Source organism: Carcharodon carcharias, chromosome 2 (assembly GCF_017639515.1).
Source record: "Carcharodon carcharias isolate sCarCar2 chromosome 2, sCarCar2.pri, whole genome shotgun sequence".
NCBI lineage: Eukaryota > Metazoa > Chordata > Chondrichthyes > Lamniformes > Lamnidae > Carcharodon > Carcharodon carcharias.
The window spans coordinates 89,899,129-89,919,034 of NC_054468.1; the positions used below are offsets into that span (position 1 = coordinate 89,899,129).

The following is a 19,906-nucleotide window of genomic DNA, read 5'->3' on the forward strand; positions in this document are numbered from 1 at the left end:
TATGCAATAATAATGGAATTGTTGACGAATCACAGCAGTCAGACTCTATCACTTGTTACACTGATGTATTGGGAGAATGTTTTCTGAGACTACAGGTAAGGCCCCTTTTTGGGGCAGAGCTGAGAGAGCCTTAGTTTGCACCGGAGGCTGTGGTTGCACTACGACTTGATTGTAATAAGATGCAAAACTGTCTGACGCAAGTTATACTGCCTGTCATATCATGTATTGGGTTTTGTGAACAGTGTATGCGTCAGGATGCTTGGACATATCCGCTGAACTCTTTAGCCCACCTCCTCCAGGTTGCTATCTTGGGTGATTACAGGCGTGATAGGTTTCAGGGTGCCCAGTGGACATTTGAAATGAGGCTTCTCATAAGAAAATACTCAGTACACCGTCCCGAGAGTGAGATAGTCTCAAACCACTTTATATTGGTGCATTATAAGTTGGATAGCTGACAGACAGCGACATGGGCAGGTATTAAATAAAATGAGATAAGGAACGGCTGATGAACATGGACTTGTCCAATCATAGATGGTCCTTTCCAATCATAGGTGGTCCTGTATGTCTGCAGGAAATTGGGGTTTATGGGAATGGGGTAGGTTAGTTAAGTGCTCTGAGTGATTTGTTATGGGTTATTCCAATTATTTTAGGGATTTGATTAGGAATTTCCCTTTATTTTTCTTGAAAAGTTATTGTTTTTCTCCCTGTTATTTCTGGCCCTGTGCAGTCCATGGAGTTGTCACTGTGTATGGTGAGTGTTATGGGTCTATTGCCCTTTTCTCACCCTCCTTCTAAATGCAAGTTGTTGTTCTTTGAACTCTGTAAATACTTTGAAGGAAATAAAGGACTTGCATTTATACAGACCCTTGCACATCCTTTGAACAATGCAAGGCATTTTACAGCCAATGAAGTACAGCTACTGTTGTATAGCAGTCGATATGTACACAGCAAGCTCCCACATTGATCAGGTAATCTGTTTTGGTGATGTTAGCCGAGGGATAAAAATTGACTAGGACGCCATTAGAACTCTCTTGCTCCTCTTCAAAACAACGCCAGGGTATATTTTATATCCACCTTGGAGGGCAGATGGACCTCTGACAATGTGGCACCCCATCAATGCTACACTGCAGTATCAATCTAGAGTTTGTACTTAAGTCACTGGAACGGGACTTGAGCCTACAACATGGCTAATACATTGTGATTGGTGCCATGCTGGCTTCAAACAACAGCGTAGAAGAGGGTATTTCTTTGAAAGAGCTATCAAAATAGTCCCACTCACCCTCCCTTTCCTCATTGTGTTGCAAATTTTCCTTTTCAAATGTTTACCTAATTCCCTTTTGAAAGTTACTGTTGAATCTCCTTCCACCATCCTGTCAGGCAATACATTCCAGATTATCATAACTCGGTGTGTAAAAAAAAATTCACCTCATCTGCCCCCTCCTGATTCTTGGATCAATTATCTTAAATCCTGTCCTTTGCTACTATTCCTCCTGCCAATGGAAACAGCTTCTTCCAGTCTACTCTATTAATACTCCTCATGATTTTGAGCGTCTTTATTAAATCTTCCCTTGGCCTTCCCATCTCTGAGGAGTCCTAATCCTTCCATGAACCTGCCTCTACCACACCCTCAGGCAGTGAATTCCAAACCTTAACCACTCGCTGTGTGAAAAAATTTTCCTCATGTCACTTTTGCCAATTATTTTAAATCTGTGCCCCCTCGTTCTAGATCCTTTCAAGAGTGGGAACAGTTTCTCCCCATCTACCCTATCCAGACCCCTCATGATTTTGAATACCTCTATTAGATCTGCTCTCAGCCTTCTTTTCTCCAAGGAAAACAGTTCTAACTTCTCCAATTCATCTTCATGACTCAAGTTCCTCATCCCTGAACCATTCTCGTGAATCTTTTCTGCACTCTCTCCGATGCCTTCACATCCTTCCTAAAGTGCAGCACGTAAAATTGGACGCGGTATTCCAGCTAAGACTGAACTAATGTCAACATAGCCTCTTTGCTATTGTGCTTCATGCTCCTATTAATAAAGCCTAGGATACTGTATGCTTTATTAACTGCTCTCTCAACCTGTCCTGCCACCTTCAATGACTAATGCACATATACACCTGGGTCCCTCTGCCCCTGCACCCTCTTTAGAATTGTACCCTTTATTTTATATTGTCTCTCCATGTTCTTCCTACCAAAATGAATCACTTCACGTTTCTCCAAATTGAATTTCTTCTACCACCTGTCCACCCATTCCATAAATTTATCAATGTCCTTTTGAAGTTCTGCACTATCCTTCTTACAGTTCGCTTCCAAGTTTTGTATCATTCACAAATTTTGAGATCAAAATTAGACTATTTTCTGAAAAGGAAGAATGTGCAAGGTTACAGGGAGAAGGTGGGAGAATGATACTAAGTGAATTGCTCATCTGGAGAGCCGGTACAGACATGATGGGGCGAATGGCCTCCTGTGCTGTAACAATTGTGTGATCCTGTTAACTTTCAATGAGCCATTGGGAGATTACATTGGGCAAAATTTGGAAATGATTTGGGAAGTCCTTTGTTTAGAAGCACATTCTGCCCTTTCCACCAACCTTCATTTTCAAATTTGGATGTGTGTTGTGTTTCAGGAGAGCACCTGCGGATCTGCCCACAGGGTTACACCTGCTGCACCAGTGAAATGGAGGACAACCTGGCCAAAAGGAGCCGCAGTGAATTCGAGACACTGGTGAGGAACGCCAGCCGTACGGTGCAGATGATGCTCATGACACAGCACAACAGCTTTGACAGTAAGTTCTGGACTTCCTGCAGGTTGTTGAGATCTTGGGAGAAGCCACATGGGACTGGACTGCAGGCATGGAGGGAGGAAGGAGGTGTCATTCAGCCTGGAGCATTTGGATTAGGTTTAGCGATGAATGTTGGGCCGATCATTACAACTCCCTGTTCTTCAGCAAGAAGTGTGCTTGGATTTTCATCCATCTCATCAGGCAGTTAGGGTTCTGGTTCAACGCACCATCTGAAAGACGGCACCTTCAACAGTGCTGCACTTCCTCAGTATTGCGCTGGATCATGTGGCAAGCCCTGTAATAGGCCTATGAGCCCACAACCTTCCGAACTTAGATGCAAAAATGCTATCTTTGAGCCAACTCACATGTGGAATACTGGATAAGTGGGAGTGAGGTACAATCAAGAGGTTTGAATTGTATATCTATTGAATAGTGAATATCAAGAGTGGATTACAGGCTGGGATCTAATTGGGGGGTTTAAGTGATTTATATATAGAATAATAGATACCTGGGGGAAGCTACAGGCTGGAATCTAATCAAGGAGTTCAAGTGAATTATAAAGCTCTGTTTGGAGTTCCTTTTTGGTTCTGGCAAGAGCTCCTACCTTAAAAAGTGAGTGCTTTTTCGATTCTGCATGAAGTAACTTGCTGTATTTTTCTGCTTTCATATAAAAAAAATGCTTTGAAATATTTCTGGGTGTTCAACTTCCAAGGTTTGGCTCTCACAGTTACATGGTTACAGAGCAGAAGTTTCTCATTTCTGATCAGCCGTTGGTAGCTGGATCGTCCTATTCTGCTGGGCCTGTGAGCTTGCACAGTGGTGCTTGGACTACAGCCTTTGCATCGAGTACCCAGACTTGGGTTAATATCATGATATGCTCCCGCCATGGCAAGAAACTAGGTCATTGTACATCATTAGAATCATCACACCAGTCATTGCTCATCACTGGCACACACTGCTACCCATTTTCCAAGCTGGCATCCAGCACGGCAACAAGAGTGTGGAGGCACAATGCCAACATGTGGGAGAGTGGCATGCTAAGGCCGGAGACATGGAATCACGGAAATTGATTGTTCATTCTTGGGAATGAAGCCCATTCCAAGGTCACAAGCCAGGGTTTTTCAAACCTAACTCCTTCCCCCTGTTTTCAGTAAGGGTCTCCTGTGAAGTTACTTGGGGCAGCCTCATCCCAGTTCTTAAGAAATTTATGGCACTGCCCACTCTGAATGATTTTTTGTGATTAAAAAGGCAAAGAGGATGGAGCCTTCCTCTGTGGCTGATGTGCTTTAACGGAGCTGGTAGTGTTTGTTTCTGACACCAGATATTATAAATATATGACCCTGCAGAAAGGAGACAAGTTGACTACCAGCTGCGTTAAAGCACATCAGCTGCAGAGGAGGGCTCCATCCTCTCTGTCTTTCTAATCACTACTAAATCATTCAGAGTGGGCAGTGCCATAAATTTCTTATGAACTGGGATGAGGCCGCCCCAAGTAACTTAATATAAATATATGATTCTGCAGAAAGGAGACAAATTGAGATCTTTAAAACTATTGAAATCCTCTGCCGTTCAATGTTCATCCTCCTTTCTTGGAGGTGTTGACTTGGGGTAAAATTCCACAAATCATTGGGGTGGGGGCTCTTGCTGATTTTTCTCCCCTAACCATGCTGCCCCCACCTCCCCACCCCAGTTAGGGTTGTAGCATTTCTCTTTCCACCCCCTTCCTCCCTGGTGTTATCCTTAATAAGGTGAGCTCAATCCAAACCACCCGTGGGTAAAACCTGGGGTTGTCTTGCTTGGCTTGGCTCAGTGTTAGGAGGTAACACAATGCATGGATATGGTGGAGTTCTTGAAGGCTTCCAGCTTGTGGTGTTAAAAGGTGAAAACGAGCAACTGAAGAATTCTGGCATCGTACGGGTAGGGTGTGATCATTCAGGGAGATCCCTGTCAGAGACATCAAAACATCAATATTTGGTGGCTGGCAAGTTGCTGAGTTGGAGACACCTGCCCATAAACCAATCCACTCCTGTCTGCAGCCAGCCTGAGGTGGAATTTGATGCTTTGACCAATTTTGTATTAAGTGCTTTGAGCTTGCCCTAATGTCACTTTTTAACATCTTATTGAGTGTTTGCTGTTCAGGGAGGAGGATCTCTCTACACTCTTTCTCCTGTTAGTAGCCTCTTTCTGTTGTGTTGCTGGTCGTCCATGTACAGTACATGGACCCGAAGGCCAAATGTATGTGGCTGCCTTCTAGGATTTCTAGACTTTCTTAAAATGGAGAACCTTATCTGAACAGACCACCTGGAGCCGGGTTGGGGGGGGGGGGGCGGGGTGGCGGCGCCGAGTGAGGTTTGGGGAGCCAATAGTACTGTCAGTTTACTGATTTTGTCACCGCATCCAGTTAACAGAGGAAGAATCTGCATTGACATATATGTTGTGTTCAAGTCCTCAAGATGTTCCAAAACACTTCACAGCTAATTAATTACTTTGAAAGTGTAGTTATTGTTGTAAAATAGGATAATATGGAAGCCAATTTTCACACAGCAAGGTCCCATAACTCGTAAATCTATTCTCTATTATCCATTTTAGTGACATTTGGCTGGGGTATTGTTTAGTCCCTGTGCCCCTTACCCCCTCCCCACACGTTCACCTAGCCTAACTCATAACATCCTGTTGAACCTCTGTGAGAGATTGATATCATTACACCTGCACTTGCCCACTCCCCTTCTAGCCTGAAGGCAATGAGTCTTGGTGAGGTTTGTTTCTAATTCTGTCAACTGTGTCTTTATGCCTGAGCCTAGATTGAGAGTGTTAAGAGCTTGTTTGACATCTGTTTACCCATCTGTAGTTTCCATTTGGTGGCCTTTTATAGTGTTGTTTCTATCTCCTTGGCCTAATAAACCCTGCACCAGCCCAATCCCATTGTACCACAAATCAAAAATCAGTTGTAATGAGGAACTACATTTTCCTATGTAATGTATCTTTCCTTGCACATACGAACATACAAGTTGAAGCAGGAGTAGGCCATTCGGCCCCTCAAGCCATTCAATTAGATCACGGCTGATTTGATTGTAACCTCCTGACCTACCTCCGATAAACTTTCACCCCCTTGTTTATCAAGAATCTGTCTAGCTTTGCCTTAAAAATATTCAAAGATTCTACTTCCACTGCCTTTGGAGGAAGACTCCAAAGATTTTCAACCCTGAGAGAAAAATCTTCTCTTCAACCCTGTCTTAAATAGGTGACCCTTATTTTTAAACAATGGCTTCTAGTTCTAGAAGTACCTAAACCTATTCTATCTCAATTTGACACAGAAGCTCCATTTTCATTCCCACAAAGTCATTTTTGAAGTTGACGGGGCAAATTGAGGAGGCTGGTATAAAAGCAAATAGCTGCAGTAATGGAGGCAAATGGTACAAAAGCAAGGACATTATGTTAAACCTTTCAAAATCACTGGTTAGGCCTCTCAGCTAGATTGTTATCTCTAACTTTGGCACCACAGTTTAGGAAGAATGTCACGGCTTTAAAAAGGATGTAAAATGGTACCAAGAAAGAGGGCCCAGTTATGTGGAGAGACTGGGATTATTCTCCTTCGGATGTAGAAGGTTAAGTGGAAATTTAGTAGAAGCGTTCAAAGTTATGTAGAATTTGGAAAGAGTAGAAAGGGAGAGACTGATGCCATTGGTGGAAGGGTTGCTAATCAGAGGATACAGATTCAAGATCATTGGCAAAAGAACCTGAGGGGAAATGAGGGAAATTTCTTTTTATGCAGTGAATTATGATCTGGAATGCACTGCCTGAAAGGATGGTGGAAGTAGATTCAGTAATAACTTTCAAAAGGGAGTTGGATATTTGTTTGAAAAGGAAATATTTGCAGGGCGAAGGGGAAAGAGCGGGGGAGTAGGAGTAACTGAATTTCTCTTCATTTGGCACAAGCATTATGTGCAAAATGGCAAAGTTCTGTGCTGCATAATTCTGAGATTGTATGATTGATGGACTGGCTTTCAGATGTAATTGTGTCTGCAGACTGACAGATCAACATCTCACCTGTTTGTGAGGGCAGGGTCTGTGGCCAGTTCCCTCTGGAGCTGTCTGAACAGGTAACTAAGGCAACTGCTTCATTGTAATGCCTGTTTGTGGTCCCATTTGAAGACAGGTAATCAAATAAGCATAGATGTGACTGCAGCTAATAGAGATGAGCAATGGGTGCTGAACTAGTCGAAACATGAATGGGTGCCTTCACTTAAGACTGATGAGTAAACTCAGAGCAGTGCAGACCAACTAACAACCCCTTGCACGAGCATCAGGAACCAGGTACAATAATAATTAAAAGGGCTTTGGCGAGCCTTTTCTTAGATTTGGTGATGAAGAAACATGTCTCCATTCTCCTTTTATTGCAATGATGTCTATTTGATTCCTGTCATTGCATCTCAGCGCTTGTCAATAAATTAACAAAAGGTCACCAAATAATTTTCACAAAGACTTTGTCCCTTCAGAAGTTAAAAGGAAAAGTCAGGAAATGGGTAGTGATGGTCAAAAAAAAGATGTTTACAATAAGGAAGTCCATTCACATTGGTTAACAATCAGCGTACTGGTGAGTGAGCTCGACATCATGGTCTTTTATGGACAATCTTAACACAAGGTCCCACCTGTCTCTTCAAGTGATATTAAAAAGATCTCATGACACTATTTGATGACGAGCCGAGTGCTTTCCTAGTGTGTTGTGCATTCTCCCCATAACCACCACCACCAAAATCCGGCCTATGACCTGTTCACAGGATCTTGCTGTGCATAAATCGGCTGTAGCAACTGCTAGCAACTCTGATTGAATTTCAAAAGCAACCCAGAGAATATGATAACACATTCTGTAAATGCAAGCTTTATTTCATTGCAAGAGAAGAAAGTTTAATGTTTCACATGGAGCCTCTTCAATAGAACCTACAGGATTACTGGGGAGGGGGGCTGTGCCTGGATGGCTCACAGAGTCATCATACAAGTTGTCCTTTCTGTTTGTTCAGTTATTGACTTGGGTTTGTATTTCATTCCTGTTACCGGGCTCTGGCCCCACCAACTACTGAAGCACCAGTTACTTCAACATTTGCCAAAATTGCTTCTGACAAACATGCCATCCAAAGTAAAGCAGGTAAGGGCTTCAGCAATCTGCTCCTCTTTAGGGGCCCGGTGGGGGGGTGGTCACTCAAAGCTTCACCCAGTGCAATGCAAAGTGGGCAATCAAATCAGAGCACCCTGAACAAGGCTATGCTTCTCCAGAATCCCTCTATTCCACTGCAGCAACCAAACTCACATAATCCAATACAGGTGGGTGTCTCAATTTGTACTGGCTGATAAGTGGCAGGCAACATTCACGCCACATAAGTGCCGGGCAGTGACCACCTTCAACCAGAGAGCATCTAAATTCCTTTGATATTAATTGGCATTACCACCGACGAATCTCTCACTGTCAACTTATTGTTGGGTGGTGGGATCCAAGAGACTCACTTTGGCCCGAAGCTCAACTCTTCCAGCTGTAGAAATGCCATGGCTCCTAGAGCAGGTCAGAGGCTGGGCATTCTATGGTGAGTGACTTGCACCCTGACTCCCCAAAGCCTTTTCACCATCTACAAGGCACAAGTCAGGAGTGTGAAGGAATACTCTCCACTTGCCTGAATGAGTGCAGCGCCAGCGACACTCAAAGTTCGACACCGTTTAGGACAAAGCAGCCTGCTTGATTGGCACCCCATCCATCACATTTAGTGTGAAATTTAATACACTTATAAATAGACTTCTTTCTTGTCTTATTTTTTACAGCACGGTCTACTGCTGGGGCCATGAATGGGGAGTGGTGCTGAGGCTAATTGCAGGCCCCCATCCTCCTTTTTCTCCTCTTCATTTTCCTGAGGAAAGAGCATGAAAGCTGCATCCATTTGTTAAACCCTGCAGCTCCTGATATGATAGAAAATTGCTAACTTAGACCGGGGATAAGGCATGTGACCTTCCTGCTCATCACTCTTTTATCAAATGGGCTCACAGAGGGAAAGTACAACAGTCCAATCTCTGAAGCATTTGTCTGTGGGTGAACCAGTCTGCAGTCTATGGGTGACTATCCAAACACCCTCAGACTAACTGACTCTCATACCCAACTAACTATATGAAGATACCTTACTAAGCTACCCTCAGCAAACACTGAGATAGAGTCAGTCATTTCGTGATTCTCTGGGTTGCCTTGGTTTTCAACTTGTGTCATAATTTTACCTGGCATTCATTATCCTTTATAAAAGTGATTTAGTGATGCTCATCCATTGCCTGTCTGAAGCTGAGGTTTGATTTTGATCCATTTCTCTGAGCGCAGCTACTGTTGACTTCACCCCACATCCTCACATCTCCCTGAAGATTGACGCTTGACGTTTTGTCAGAGCCAATTAACCAGCTGGTTGGAGAAGAAAGGGCTCCCTGTCAGAGGCCAGAATTCCTTTCTTCTTCCCCTCACTTCCCCTTGAAGATCTGCTTTGAATTCTCTTTTATCGGATGGCAGTGATTTTCAAACACTTTTTTACATATAGAACTATCTCAGCAAGTCCATGCAGGAGTTGGCAGCTTTGTTAGAAAACATCCTGAATAGCTTGGGGCTGACTGTATAAGACTGCTTCTGTTGGTTTGGTTGCACGTTTGAAATGCATGGAGCTGCACAGCCTATTATAAGCTTCACTGGATGCTTCTAAACCTGACTGATGTGCTGTTGGGTAAATGTATTACACAGTGCGGTAATGAGTAGTAAAGGTCAGGAAATGGCCCAGGTTTGATTCCCAGTGGAATTTGCTGATCTCACTTGGGGCAACACAAGGGCTAAGGGAGGAGAAAAATCAGTGAAGCATCCTGCTTCTAATTGCTCCTTTATGACACCGTTGAAAAATGTGGCCTTTAAGTGGAAAGATGTTTGGTCTTGGCTCTGATACCTTCCATGCTGGTGCTCGCTAACCTGGCTTATGTGAGGCGGTTGGCACTTGGTGAAAAACTGCTCAACCCCACAATTAAGCTGGCAAGGGCGGGAGTGCTGCGTGCAGGCTGGCCACCTGCAACCTTATCCCATGCTGGCAAAATTTGCCAGAAACGGGAATAGGGCGGGAAACCCAGGATCAGGCCCCATTTGCCATTTTTTTAAAGGCCCCCAGAGTTGGCTCGACTTGGCAAAAGTCCGGGTTATTGCCTGCTCTTCCCTTCTCTCCTGACGATGCAGAGCCTTAGTTGGGCATGGCACTGTATTGGACCTTGACCCTGATGCACTTTCAAGCAGGAATTAATAGATTATGATCTGGTATGGGAATCCTGGATGGTTATTTTTGTCTTCCCTCCTTGCATCATTGGTGCGTTCCTGGTCCTTTATTCACAAGGCAAGAAATCACTTTAACTCAAGTATTGAAATAAGTAAAATTATTGAAATAAGTGAAATATTGAAACAAGTAAATAGCTACTTGTTGAAGATAATATTGAATCCATTTTGGCTTTTTATTGAGTTAACAGTGATGTACTTTTGGGGCTCTGTTGGTGGTTATGATGCCATTGGCTCTAGACCTTGGCAATACCAGCAATAGCTAGCCATCTTGCTGTTCATTTTCATTGAGCAACTTGCTAACACTACCAAGGCGAAAGTGTCAGAGATGGTCAGCCTCGGTAATATAGACGGTAAGATGAAGCAAATAACATCATTGTGATCAAGTGGCACCAAGGTCAGATATTTAAAATTTCACTACTGCAGAGTACCCACAGTTCCTCTATGCACCCCAGCAGGTGAGGCTGTGCGCTCGGAGTGTACTGTTGGATATAGGTTGGATTATGTTTTTCTCCATGACAGCCCACTTGCCCTCAATTAACCTAGTGTATGATGGATGTGTGATATGTGTGAGATTTTTAATAAAGATGATGTCCTCCTCCCCAATAGAATTCTGTAGGTAAATCACAACTGCAAATGAACAATTGTTGATCAAACCCCCAACTCAGGAGCAATGAGACCTGGTTGAGATGCGATGATTTCGTACAAACAACTTTGCTGGTCTGAGGGGAGTAGTGAACTAGGCCGCTCATTTACCAACTGAGCCAAGGGATAAGCTAATGTCACCTGTTAATCCATTGATGCTGTTTCCTGTGCGGCCCTGAAGGAGATTCTCCAGTACCTGATGGATTTCCAGACAGCAATGATTTCGACATGGTGGAGTCTTGCATCAGGTGTGGCATAATCACCAGTCAACTTTGTTTCCTTTGTTATGTGTTAGTAGCTGGGCAACAAGCCCATTGTGCATCACCTGGTTGGTTGCTACTTGCAACACTGAGCTCCGTCTAAATACAACTTGTGGTTTCCAGACAGTTTGAGCATGCTGAGTCCCAGGACCATGGAAAGTTTGACTCAAAAGTTGCCTTCATAGACTGTAACAAATAAGGCTAAAAAAGAAAGATTAGATACTGAATCATCACACCTTCATGGCACCTTAAAGTGATTCACTAACAATGGATGTTTTTTCATGGATTGGTAGAATCTTCTAGCACAGAAATGCCAAGCCAACTCTTCAAAAAAGCTCTGAAATGAATACCACTTGCCCTGCTCTTTCCCCATAGCCTTGCATATTGTATATATCCAGTTCCTCTGGCACTTACTATTTAATCTACTTCCACCACCCTTTCATGCAGTGCAATCCACATCAAAAAAACTTGCCATGTAAAAATCATTCTTATCTCTTCTGTTGCCAGTTATCTTCCATTTGTGTCCTCTGGTTATTGATCCTTCTGCCAATGGGAACAGCTTCTCCTTATCTGCTGTATCAGAATTTTGAACACCTCAATTAAAGCTCCCCTTCGCCCTCTCTGCTCTGAAGAGAACAATTACAGCTTCTGTAGTCTCCATGTAGCTGTAAGTCTGTTTTGAAGTGAAGTCATTGTTGCTATGTAGGCACACAACTGTAGAGTTTTTGTCCGTCTAATATGGAGTGTACACACTTGTAGAGGTGCTTAAATCCTGAGGCCTTGGGTCTAACCCAAGTGCGTGCAGGGAGCTGCTGGAGTTTAACTAGTTAAAACCATGCACTCTCCATTGCTTACACAATGAGCACCACCCCAGCTATTTGCCTTTGTCCGAGAGAGTTATCTGGAAGAATTAATCTTATCACAGGGTTGTCCGTACAAATAGAGTCTGAATAAGTTGGGCCTATACTCTCTGCAGTTTAGAGGAATGAGTGGTGATCTCATTGAAACGTACAAGATTCTGAAGGGATAAAGCATTCCTTCCAAGAGCAATGATTTACTTGTATTCTTTCAAATTAGTATACTGTTTTCGCTGTTCATAACGCGGCTTCCTCTACACTGGGGAGACCAACCGTAGATGGGGTGACTGCTTTTCATAAACCTCCCCTTATTCCATGAGCTTCCTGTCACTGCTATTTCAATTCACCACCTTGATCTCGGCCTCAGCCTGCTCTACTGTTCCAGTGAAGCCTGACGCAAACTGGAGGAACAGCACCTCATCTTCCGATCAGGCACTTTATAACCTTCTGGATTTAACATTGAATTCCACAATTTCAGGCCATGCCATGACCTCTGCCCCCCATTTTAATTCTGTTTTTTTTGCAGTTTGCCTGTTTGAATCTTGTTTTTCATGTTTTTGCTTTCAGACAAAGCTGCTCATTATTCTGCCATTACAATCATTGCACAAATGCTGTTTCTTTACCACAACCATGACCACTTCCCTTGGCTCTTGTTCCATGACATCTTTGCCGTTAAATCTCTCCTGCCCTCTACCCTACCCGAGACCTCCCCGCTTATTCTTCCTTCCCCCTCCCCTCTTTTGCCGGCATATAACCCAGCACATTTCTACCCTCCTTGAGTTCTGAAGAAATGTCAAATTCGGCTCATACACTGCTTCTCTCGCCACAGATACTGCCAGACTTATTGAGTGTATCCAGCACTTTCTGTTTTTATTTATGATTCTGAAGGGGCTTCCCAGGGTAGACACCGAGAGGTTGTTGCCCCTGGCTGGGGAATCCAGGACACAGGGGCGCAGCTTCAGGACAAGGGGTTGATCATTTAGGACTGAGATGAGGAGAAATTACTTCTCGCAAAGGGCTGCGAATCTTTGGAAATGTATATGCTCTGTTGAGTAGGTTTAAGGCTGAGGTAGATTTTTCACCTCCCGGGGAATTGGGGGATATGGGTAGCAGTTGGGGAAGTGGAGTTAGGCAGAAGATCAGCCATGATTCTACTGAGCGGCAGAATAGGCTCAATGGGCTGAATGGTCTAGGCATGCTCCTACCTCTTATGGACTTATGAATTCCAGCCCAGTGACACATCAGGTATCGGTAGTAAACCTGTCTGGCTGATCAATCATTAACAGTTTGTTGTATGTTTATAGAGAGACAGTGCACAATGTCTGAAGAAAACAATTGCATTTCATTATCAACAATCATTATTATATTGTTCCTCTGCCTGCCGCCAAATTTTCATTGCTCATATCTTAAAGCACTGAAATCACCCATGGGGGGCCATTTTAATGCACAGTCTGCAGGTCTACTCTGTCTTTTAGCTCTTTAGTTGAATGAAGCTCGTGGTGTTATTAAGAATGCCTGTTTGGGCCTTGCTGTTCACGTGTGGCAAGCAGAGGGTGAGCGGGGGAGGGGTTGAATTAGTGTTCAGTTATCTCAACTGTGCTTCTCATCTTTAATTATTTAAGTGGTTTATTTTCAAAGCTGAGGTATTGTGGTTTGTAATTACAAAAATATGATGAGCTTCCCAATTTCTCTTCAGTTATGTGAGCTCTGTTATTAGTGCCTGCAGCTAGCAATTGAGTGACCTTCCTGCTTTGAATGGAGGTTGAGGCAGCATACAGATTAGTATAACGAATTAGTTTTACTTGGCATTTATGATCATTGCAGAAGACTAATCACTATGTTCGAATCCAAACTGCGGGATATACATCTTGATTACAGATTTGAGTTATCATTGCTTATAGCAGTGACTAATAGCGTGTGACTAATCCAAGAGTTGCCAATTGTTCTCGGTTGTTGCAGGTTCATCAAGGGAATTTTCTTAGATTGCTACTTAGCTTCACCCGGTAGGAGCACATAAATTGGGAATTCAGGACCTTGCTCTCAACAAGTTGTGTCCAAGAATAGGAATGAGAAACTGTCTTCAGCAAGCACTCGAATTCCTATAAATCCCACTCCACCTTGCTGAAAGTTCATACAGTGGCTTTTACGTCAAACGTCCCTTGAAACTGGACTCACGCTCCTCAAGCTGGCTGGAAAGCACAAGGGCGACCAGCCTCCTGTCTTCCAAGCTCCATTTACTTAAACTCATCCAAAACTCTGCTGCATGTACCCTAACTTGCACCAATTCCTGTTCACATATCGCCCTGATGCTTCCTGACCTTCATGGGCTCCTGATTAAGCAACGTCTTCATTTTAAAATTCCCAGCCTTGTGTTCGAACCCCTCCATGGCCTCAGGCCTTCCTGCCTCTGTGATCTCCTCCAGTCCTACCATCATTCACAGACTGTGCTCCTCCTGTGTCCTTGTGTGTCCCTAATTTTCTTCATCTCACTATGGTTGGGCCGTGCCTTCCAGCTGCTGAGGCCTTTAACCCTCCCAAAAACTCTGCACATTTTACCTCTCTTCCCACCTTTAAGATGCTCTGCAAAACCTAATTTTTTGGCCAAGTCTATGCTACATTACATAAATTTTTCAACCATTTTACACACCCACTTTTCTATATCTTGCTATCCAAGAGCCGTTTCATTTATTGCTGGACCAGTTCAAACTGCATCTTTAGCTCTGCAGAGTACAAATTAAGCCATCACATTTAGCAGACAGATGTTTGGTGTGGAATACTACACAGTTTTCATCATGAAAATTTGTTTGCTTGGCACTATCTCCTTATCTGGTTGCCATTTACAGTGAGACTGTCACTGTATATTCACATTTAGATATTGCAGAGCTCTGCTGCCTGAACTCTTACCAAATCACATTAACCCATCACCCCTGTCCTTGCTGACTTACATTGGCTCCCGGTCTGGCATTGCCTCAATTTTAGATACTCATCTTCTTTGTTTTCAAATCCTTCCATTCCCTCACCCCATCCTATCTCTGTATCCTCCTCCAGCCCCACAATGCTCAGATCCCAATGCTCCTCCAGCTCCAGTCTCTTGTGCTTCACATCACCCCACCACAAACCCTGGAAGTTCCTCCCTCAAACTCTTTGCCTCTCTATCGCTCTCCTTAAAACCTACATCTTTGCCCAAGCCTTTGGTCACTTGTCATAATGTCGTCTTTGACTCAAAGTCAAATTTTGTTTGTAATGCTCCTGTGGTGTCTCGCAACATTTACTACATTAAAGACGCTATATAAATGCAAGTTGTTGTTTTTGGGGTGACCGAGCCAGACACTATCACACTATCTCAAAGAGGAATTATTTTCAGGGTTTCAAAAGTAAGAATATGAAATGGTACAGCGAAAAAGGTACAGAAATACTAGAATTTGGGGACACAGTTTAAAAATAAGGAGTCTCTCATTTAAGATGAAGTTGAGAAGAAATTTTTTTCTTGAGGGTTGTGAATCTTTGGAATTCTATTCCCCAGAGAGCGATGGAGACAGAATCAATGAATATTTTTAAGTCAGAGGTCGATAGATTTTTGACTAACGGGAGTCAAAACTTATTGGGGGTAGATGAAAATGTGGAGTTGAGGCCACAATCAGATCAGCCATAATTTTATTGAATGGTGGGAGTGGACTTGAGAGACCAAGTGGCTTACTCCTGCTCCTAATTGTACATAAGCATGGAAATGAAATTGGGTTTAATGGCTCCAGTTGAAGAATGATGGACCACATGGTCTCCTCCTGCACTGTAAATGTGAATGCTTTTCTCTATTATTACATCTCCAAACTAAATTTCTAATTCTGAGCAGAATACTTCAGCGAGAGAGATGTTTTCAGCAGATGAATTTTCTGAGTTTTAAGCTTATCGAGACAAGGGATAGTAGTGCTCAGAAGATGGAACTCCCCTCATCAAGTTGGTGTCAGGTGCCCCCAGGTCTAGCATATCACAGCACAGCACAACAAACCTCCCTCTCTGATGTACCGTTAATCTGTGTGAGTCAAAAATCTCAACAGAAGGGCATTTTTCCACTTCTCAACTCAGCCCCATGGAGAGGAAAAAATCAATTTAATGCCACTTAATGCCAAAGATTACTGCCATTCCATAGCAGAGACCAAATCCTGCCAAGGTATGGGTTGCAATCACCCAAACTTATTTCAAACTGAACCTTTGTGACCAGCAAATAAGCTTGGGTGGATTTCAGTTTTGTGCCCAGAAGTGAAAGGCAATTGCATAACTTTTGTCAACACTGGCTGTCCATAGTGATGAAGAATGGGAACTTAGGCAGATATTTTACACCCAGTAACAAGGGTGGTAATGTTAGCTGTGGCCCTCTTGGCCAAGATTTTCATGTGGGCTCGGGAAGACCCAATCGCTGCACTTTTGTGTCTTCTGAAATGCACACCTGACCCATGTGTGACTTTGCCTAGGATTTTTGAGTTTTCACACAGGGGCCCGGTTCACAGAGGACTTTGTGAGCTGCAGTGGAGTGTGTGAGGAGTATGGGGTGCAGAGGTGGGCCAGTTAGAAGGTCGGCCTTGGTTCTCCAACACAGTAGTCTAGCTCCCACCATTGTTTAAAGGCCTCATAAAAATGACCCCTCACCCCCATGCCACCCTATCTCCCATGCCACCACTTGTCCCTTCTGGTCATCAATGCCATCTAATGCTCCCTCAGATCACCTATGCCCCTTGAGGTCACTGATGCCTCCTCAGATTATTCATGCCACCCTATGTCCCTCAGATCCCCATGCCCCCTCACCTCCCCATCCAACCTCTCATGCAACCCCATGCCCCTCAGATCACACGTGCCACCTCAGATCCCCCAAGCCACCTCCATGCCTCCAATGTATCCTCTGTAGCCACTCACCCAGTACGCACTAGGTACGGCCCGCAGGAGCCATGCAATAGCAATGGGAGTTATTATAAAATTATTGTGAAAATATTAAACCTCTAACACTTCAATGAAACTCTGAATTCAAACAATCTATCATTGATACTGGAAAGAAAAAAATTACTTTGGTGCAAAAAATAATAATCCTTTAAGTGCATATTAGATTTGTAAACAAACAAGAAACCACAGAAAAGGTACATTGTTATTACAGCCTCTTAAAAGTTTCAATTTTTTCTTGTGTCAATAGACCAGCTGCTGATCTGAATCTATTAAAAGCTTCTGAAATCCAGCTAAGCATTCATAGTAGCTACAGCTATCATTAAAAAAAGCTTCCAGCTGCATTACCTGAAACTGGCAGAACAGAATAGTGTCCAATTTCCATTTCAAAGCAGAATGCCTGTCAATAAATGGAGGGGAGCAGGCGTTACGATTTTTTTCAACTTTCAAAAGCAGGGTTTTTTTTAATAGCCAGAGCAGTCAGTCAATTTTCATTACAGCTCAAAATATGACAGTAGAAATTGACAGGACATTTTAATTTTTAATGCCTTGTGGTGCTTTTGACAATTGGAAATGTACTGTAAAGCATAATGATTAGACAAAGCTGGCCAATGTAAGGGTCAACTTACCTTTGCAGGACAGATGCCTAGGATTAATCACTGCATTAAAAACATACCTAGGTGACAATACAACATCTAATAGTGATATTTTAAGGTGTCTAAACATTTTGCATTTGCCTATCAAAATGTTCCTGATTCTTCAGCAGGCTTTCCCCAGTGATCATGACCTCTCCAAGGAAGTGTGGGTTTTTAGGTCTTCCAAAACCCACACCAGCCCATGGAAAGAGTGCACAGGAGGAAATATGATTTGCCTGTGATCCTCACAATGGGGAGTGCAGCCTCAGCAAAGGTCCGTGTGCATTTTGCACCCAAGGCCTTCCCGACCCGCCAAAAGACCACACAAAAATCGCATGGGGTCAGGAAGGCAGAGAAAAATTGTTTCCCAGCAAACAAAACTACATTCAGCATTCCCTGACCCGGTCGCACCTCTATTGGGAGATGAAAATCCGGCCCCCCTGTCTTTGAATCAGACAGGTGTGGGCTCACATCACACACCTACGCTGACACTGCACTGCAATACTGAGGGAGCTTTGCAGTGTTAGAGGTGAAGTCTATTGGATGAGATGTTAAATCCTCTCAGGCAGACGTAAAAGATCGCATATCACTGTTTCGAAGAAGAGCACCGGAGTTCACTCAGGTGTCCTGGCCAATATTTATCTACCCCAACCAACATTACTAAAAACAGATCACCTGGTCATTATCACATTGGGTCTCTTGTGGGATCTTGCTGTGCACAAATTGTCTGCCATGTTTCCTGCAACATTGCAACAGTGACCGCACTTCAAAGGCAGCTCATTGACTGTAAAGTGCTTTGGGACACCCTGAGGTTGTGAAAATGCTATGTAAATGTTAATCTTACTTTACCCCTATATGGCAGGAGGATTTTATGGGCTCCCACAGCCCAAATGGTGGAGGAAGGCCAACCACACCTTCTAAACATGTGTATCCTTCTGGATGTCAACGTCAAATTGAGATCCCAAGCTCTGCGGATGGATTTTCGTCTCGTGCTCAGGAACACGATCGGGGCAGTTCCTGCCTTTGCCATATTTTTGTCTCCTAAAGATGTGTGCAGGCAAGGGTCAGATCTGCCACCTCCCTAGGCAGGCAGTGTCAGAGGAGTTCACATAAGTAGCACGCTTTGGTTCTTGGGGACATTGACCCAGTTCTGCACATCATTCTTATGGCCCCTCACCCCCTCAATGCTCCACCCACCCCATGCTTCCTCATAAGCCCACGTGATCTGAATGTCTCCTCACACCCCTCCTAAGTCCCATCTATGCCCCTTCATACCCCCGTGATCCCTCATATCCCCTTATACCTCATGCCCCCTCCATGCACCCCTCACCCCCGACCCCTCCTCACGTACACTCCATGGCCATTCATCCAGTATCCACTACGGACAAACCTAAGCAGCCATATAGTAGCAATGGGAAGTCTTTGAAATGGACATGGAAAAAGAAACCTTCAACAAACTAATAAGGCAGAATTTTTCGCTCGCTCATTAGGCGGGTGTGCGACCTGAGCGAGTGTAAAATGATGCGTGATGACGTTGGGCGAGTGTCCCGACATCATCGCGCACTCACATGATATTTCACTTGGCGGGCATGCGTGGGAGAGTCAGAGCTGTGCCCACCATTAATTAAGAGGCCAGTTAAGGCCCTTGACAACCCAACTGACGGTCATTCACCATTGCCCATGCGATTTTTCACTTGTCACACGGGCAAAATGGACAGGCAAGCAGTCCACAACTTGCAAAACCTCATCCACGGGTGCAATAAGAAGAGTCTGTTAACGTGAGTAGTGAGGAGTTTTGGTGGTAGTTTGCTGCTGGTGGCTTATTGGTACTTAGCAGCTTCATCTCTGATCGGGGCTTCATTCTTAGCATTTCCAGGCTTCATCTCAGGACTCATTGCGATTTCCAGGCCCCCCTGAGGATTCAGACCTTGTGGACCCCTCCAGGTATCAGACAGCCTTCCCTTACCCTGTTAATGGGGATTGTGTTCTCCACTGGTGGCACCTCCTCTGAGGAGGAAGAGAGGGGCAGAAGGGAGAGGAGGCCAGGTGTCCCTGTGCAGTTTCCAGCCTGCAGGAGGAGAGGTGCAGGCACAATGGGTGCAGGGCCAGCAGGTAGCCCAAGGCAGAAAGGGCCACAGAAGATGCCACTATTCTGTTGCCAGGGTTTACAGGCAGTGAAGCAGCTACCTCAATATGTCTGAGGTGCAGTGCCAAAGTAGGCTCTGCCTCTCCAGGGAGACTGTGACCTCCATTTGTCAGATGATTGGGCCTGAGATCAGCTCCGAGTATGTGGGTGGACACCTCATGCCAGTGGCTCTGAAGGTCACAGTGCCTCTCAACCTCTTTGCCTCCAGCTCTTTTCAGGGGTCAGTGGGGGATCAGTGTGGAGTCTCCCAATCAGTTGTCCACAGCTTCGTCAAGTTGGTGACAGAAGCTCTGTTCAGGTGGGTCCTGGCCTTTATTCTTTACCGTA

General features: G+C 44.2%; 1 protein-coding gene across 1 annotated transcript in view; it reads left to right on the forward strand.

Annotated features, from left to right (window-relative positions):
• LOC121269636 (glypican-1-like) overlaps positions 1–19,906 on the forward strand; it is a 186,050-nt gene that overhangs the window by 73,530 nt on the left and 92,614 nt on the right. Inside the window, exon 2 of the mRNA XM_041174391.1 lies at positions 2,625–2,783. Within this exon, the coding sequence (XP_041030325.1) occupies positions 2,625–2,783 (159 nt within the window). The remainder of the gene's footprint in view (positions 1–2,624; positions 2,784–19,906) is intronic.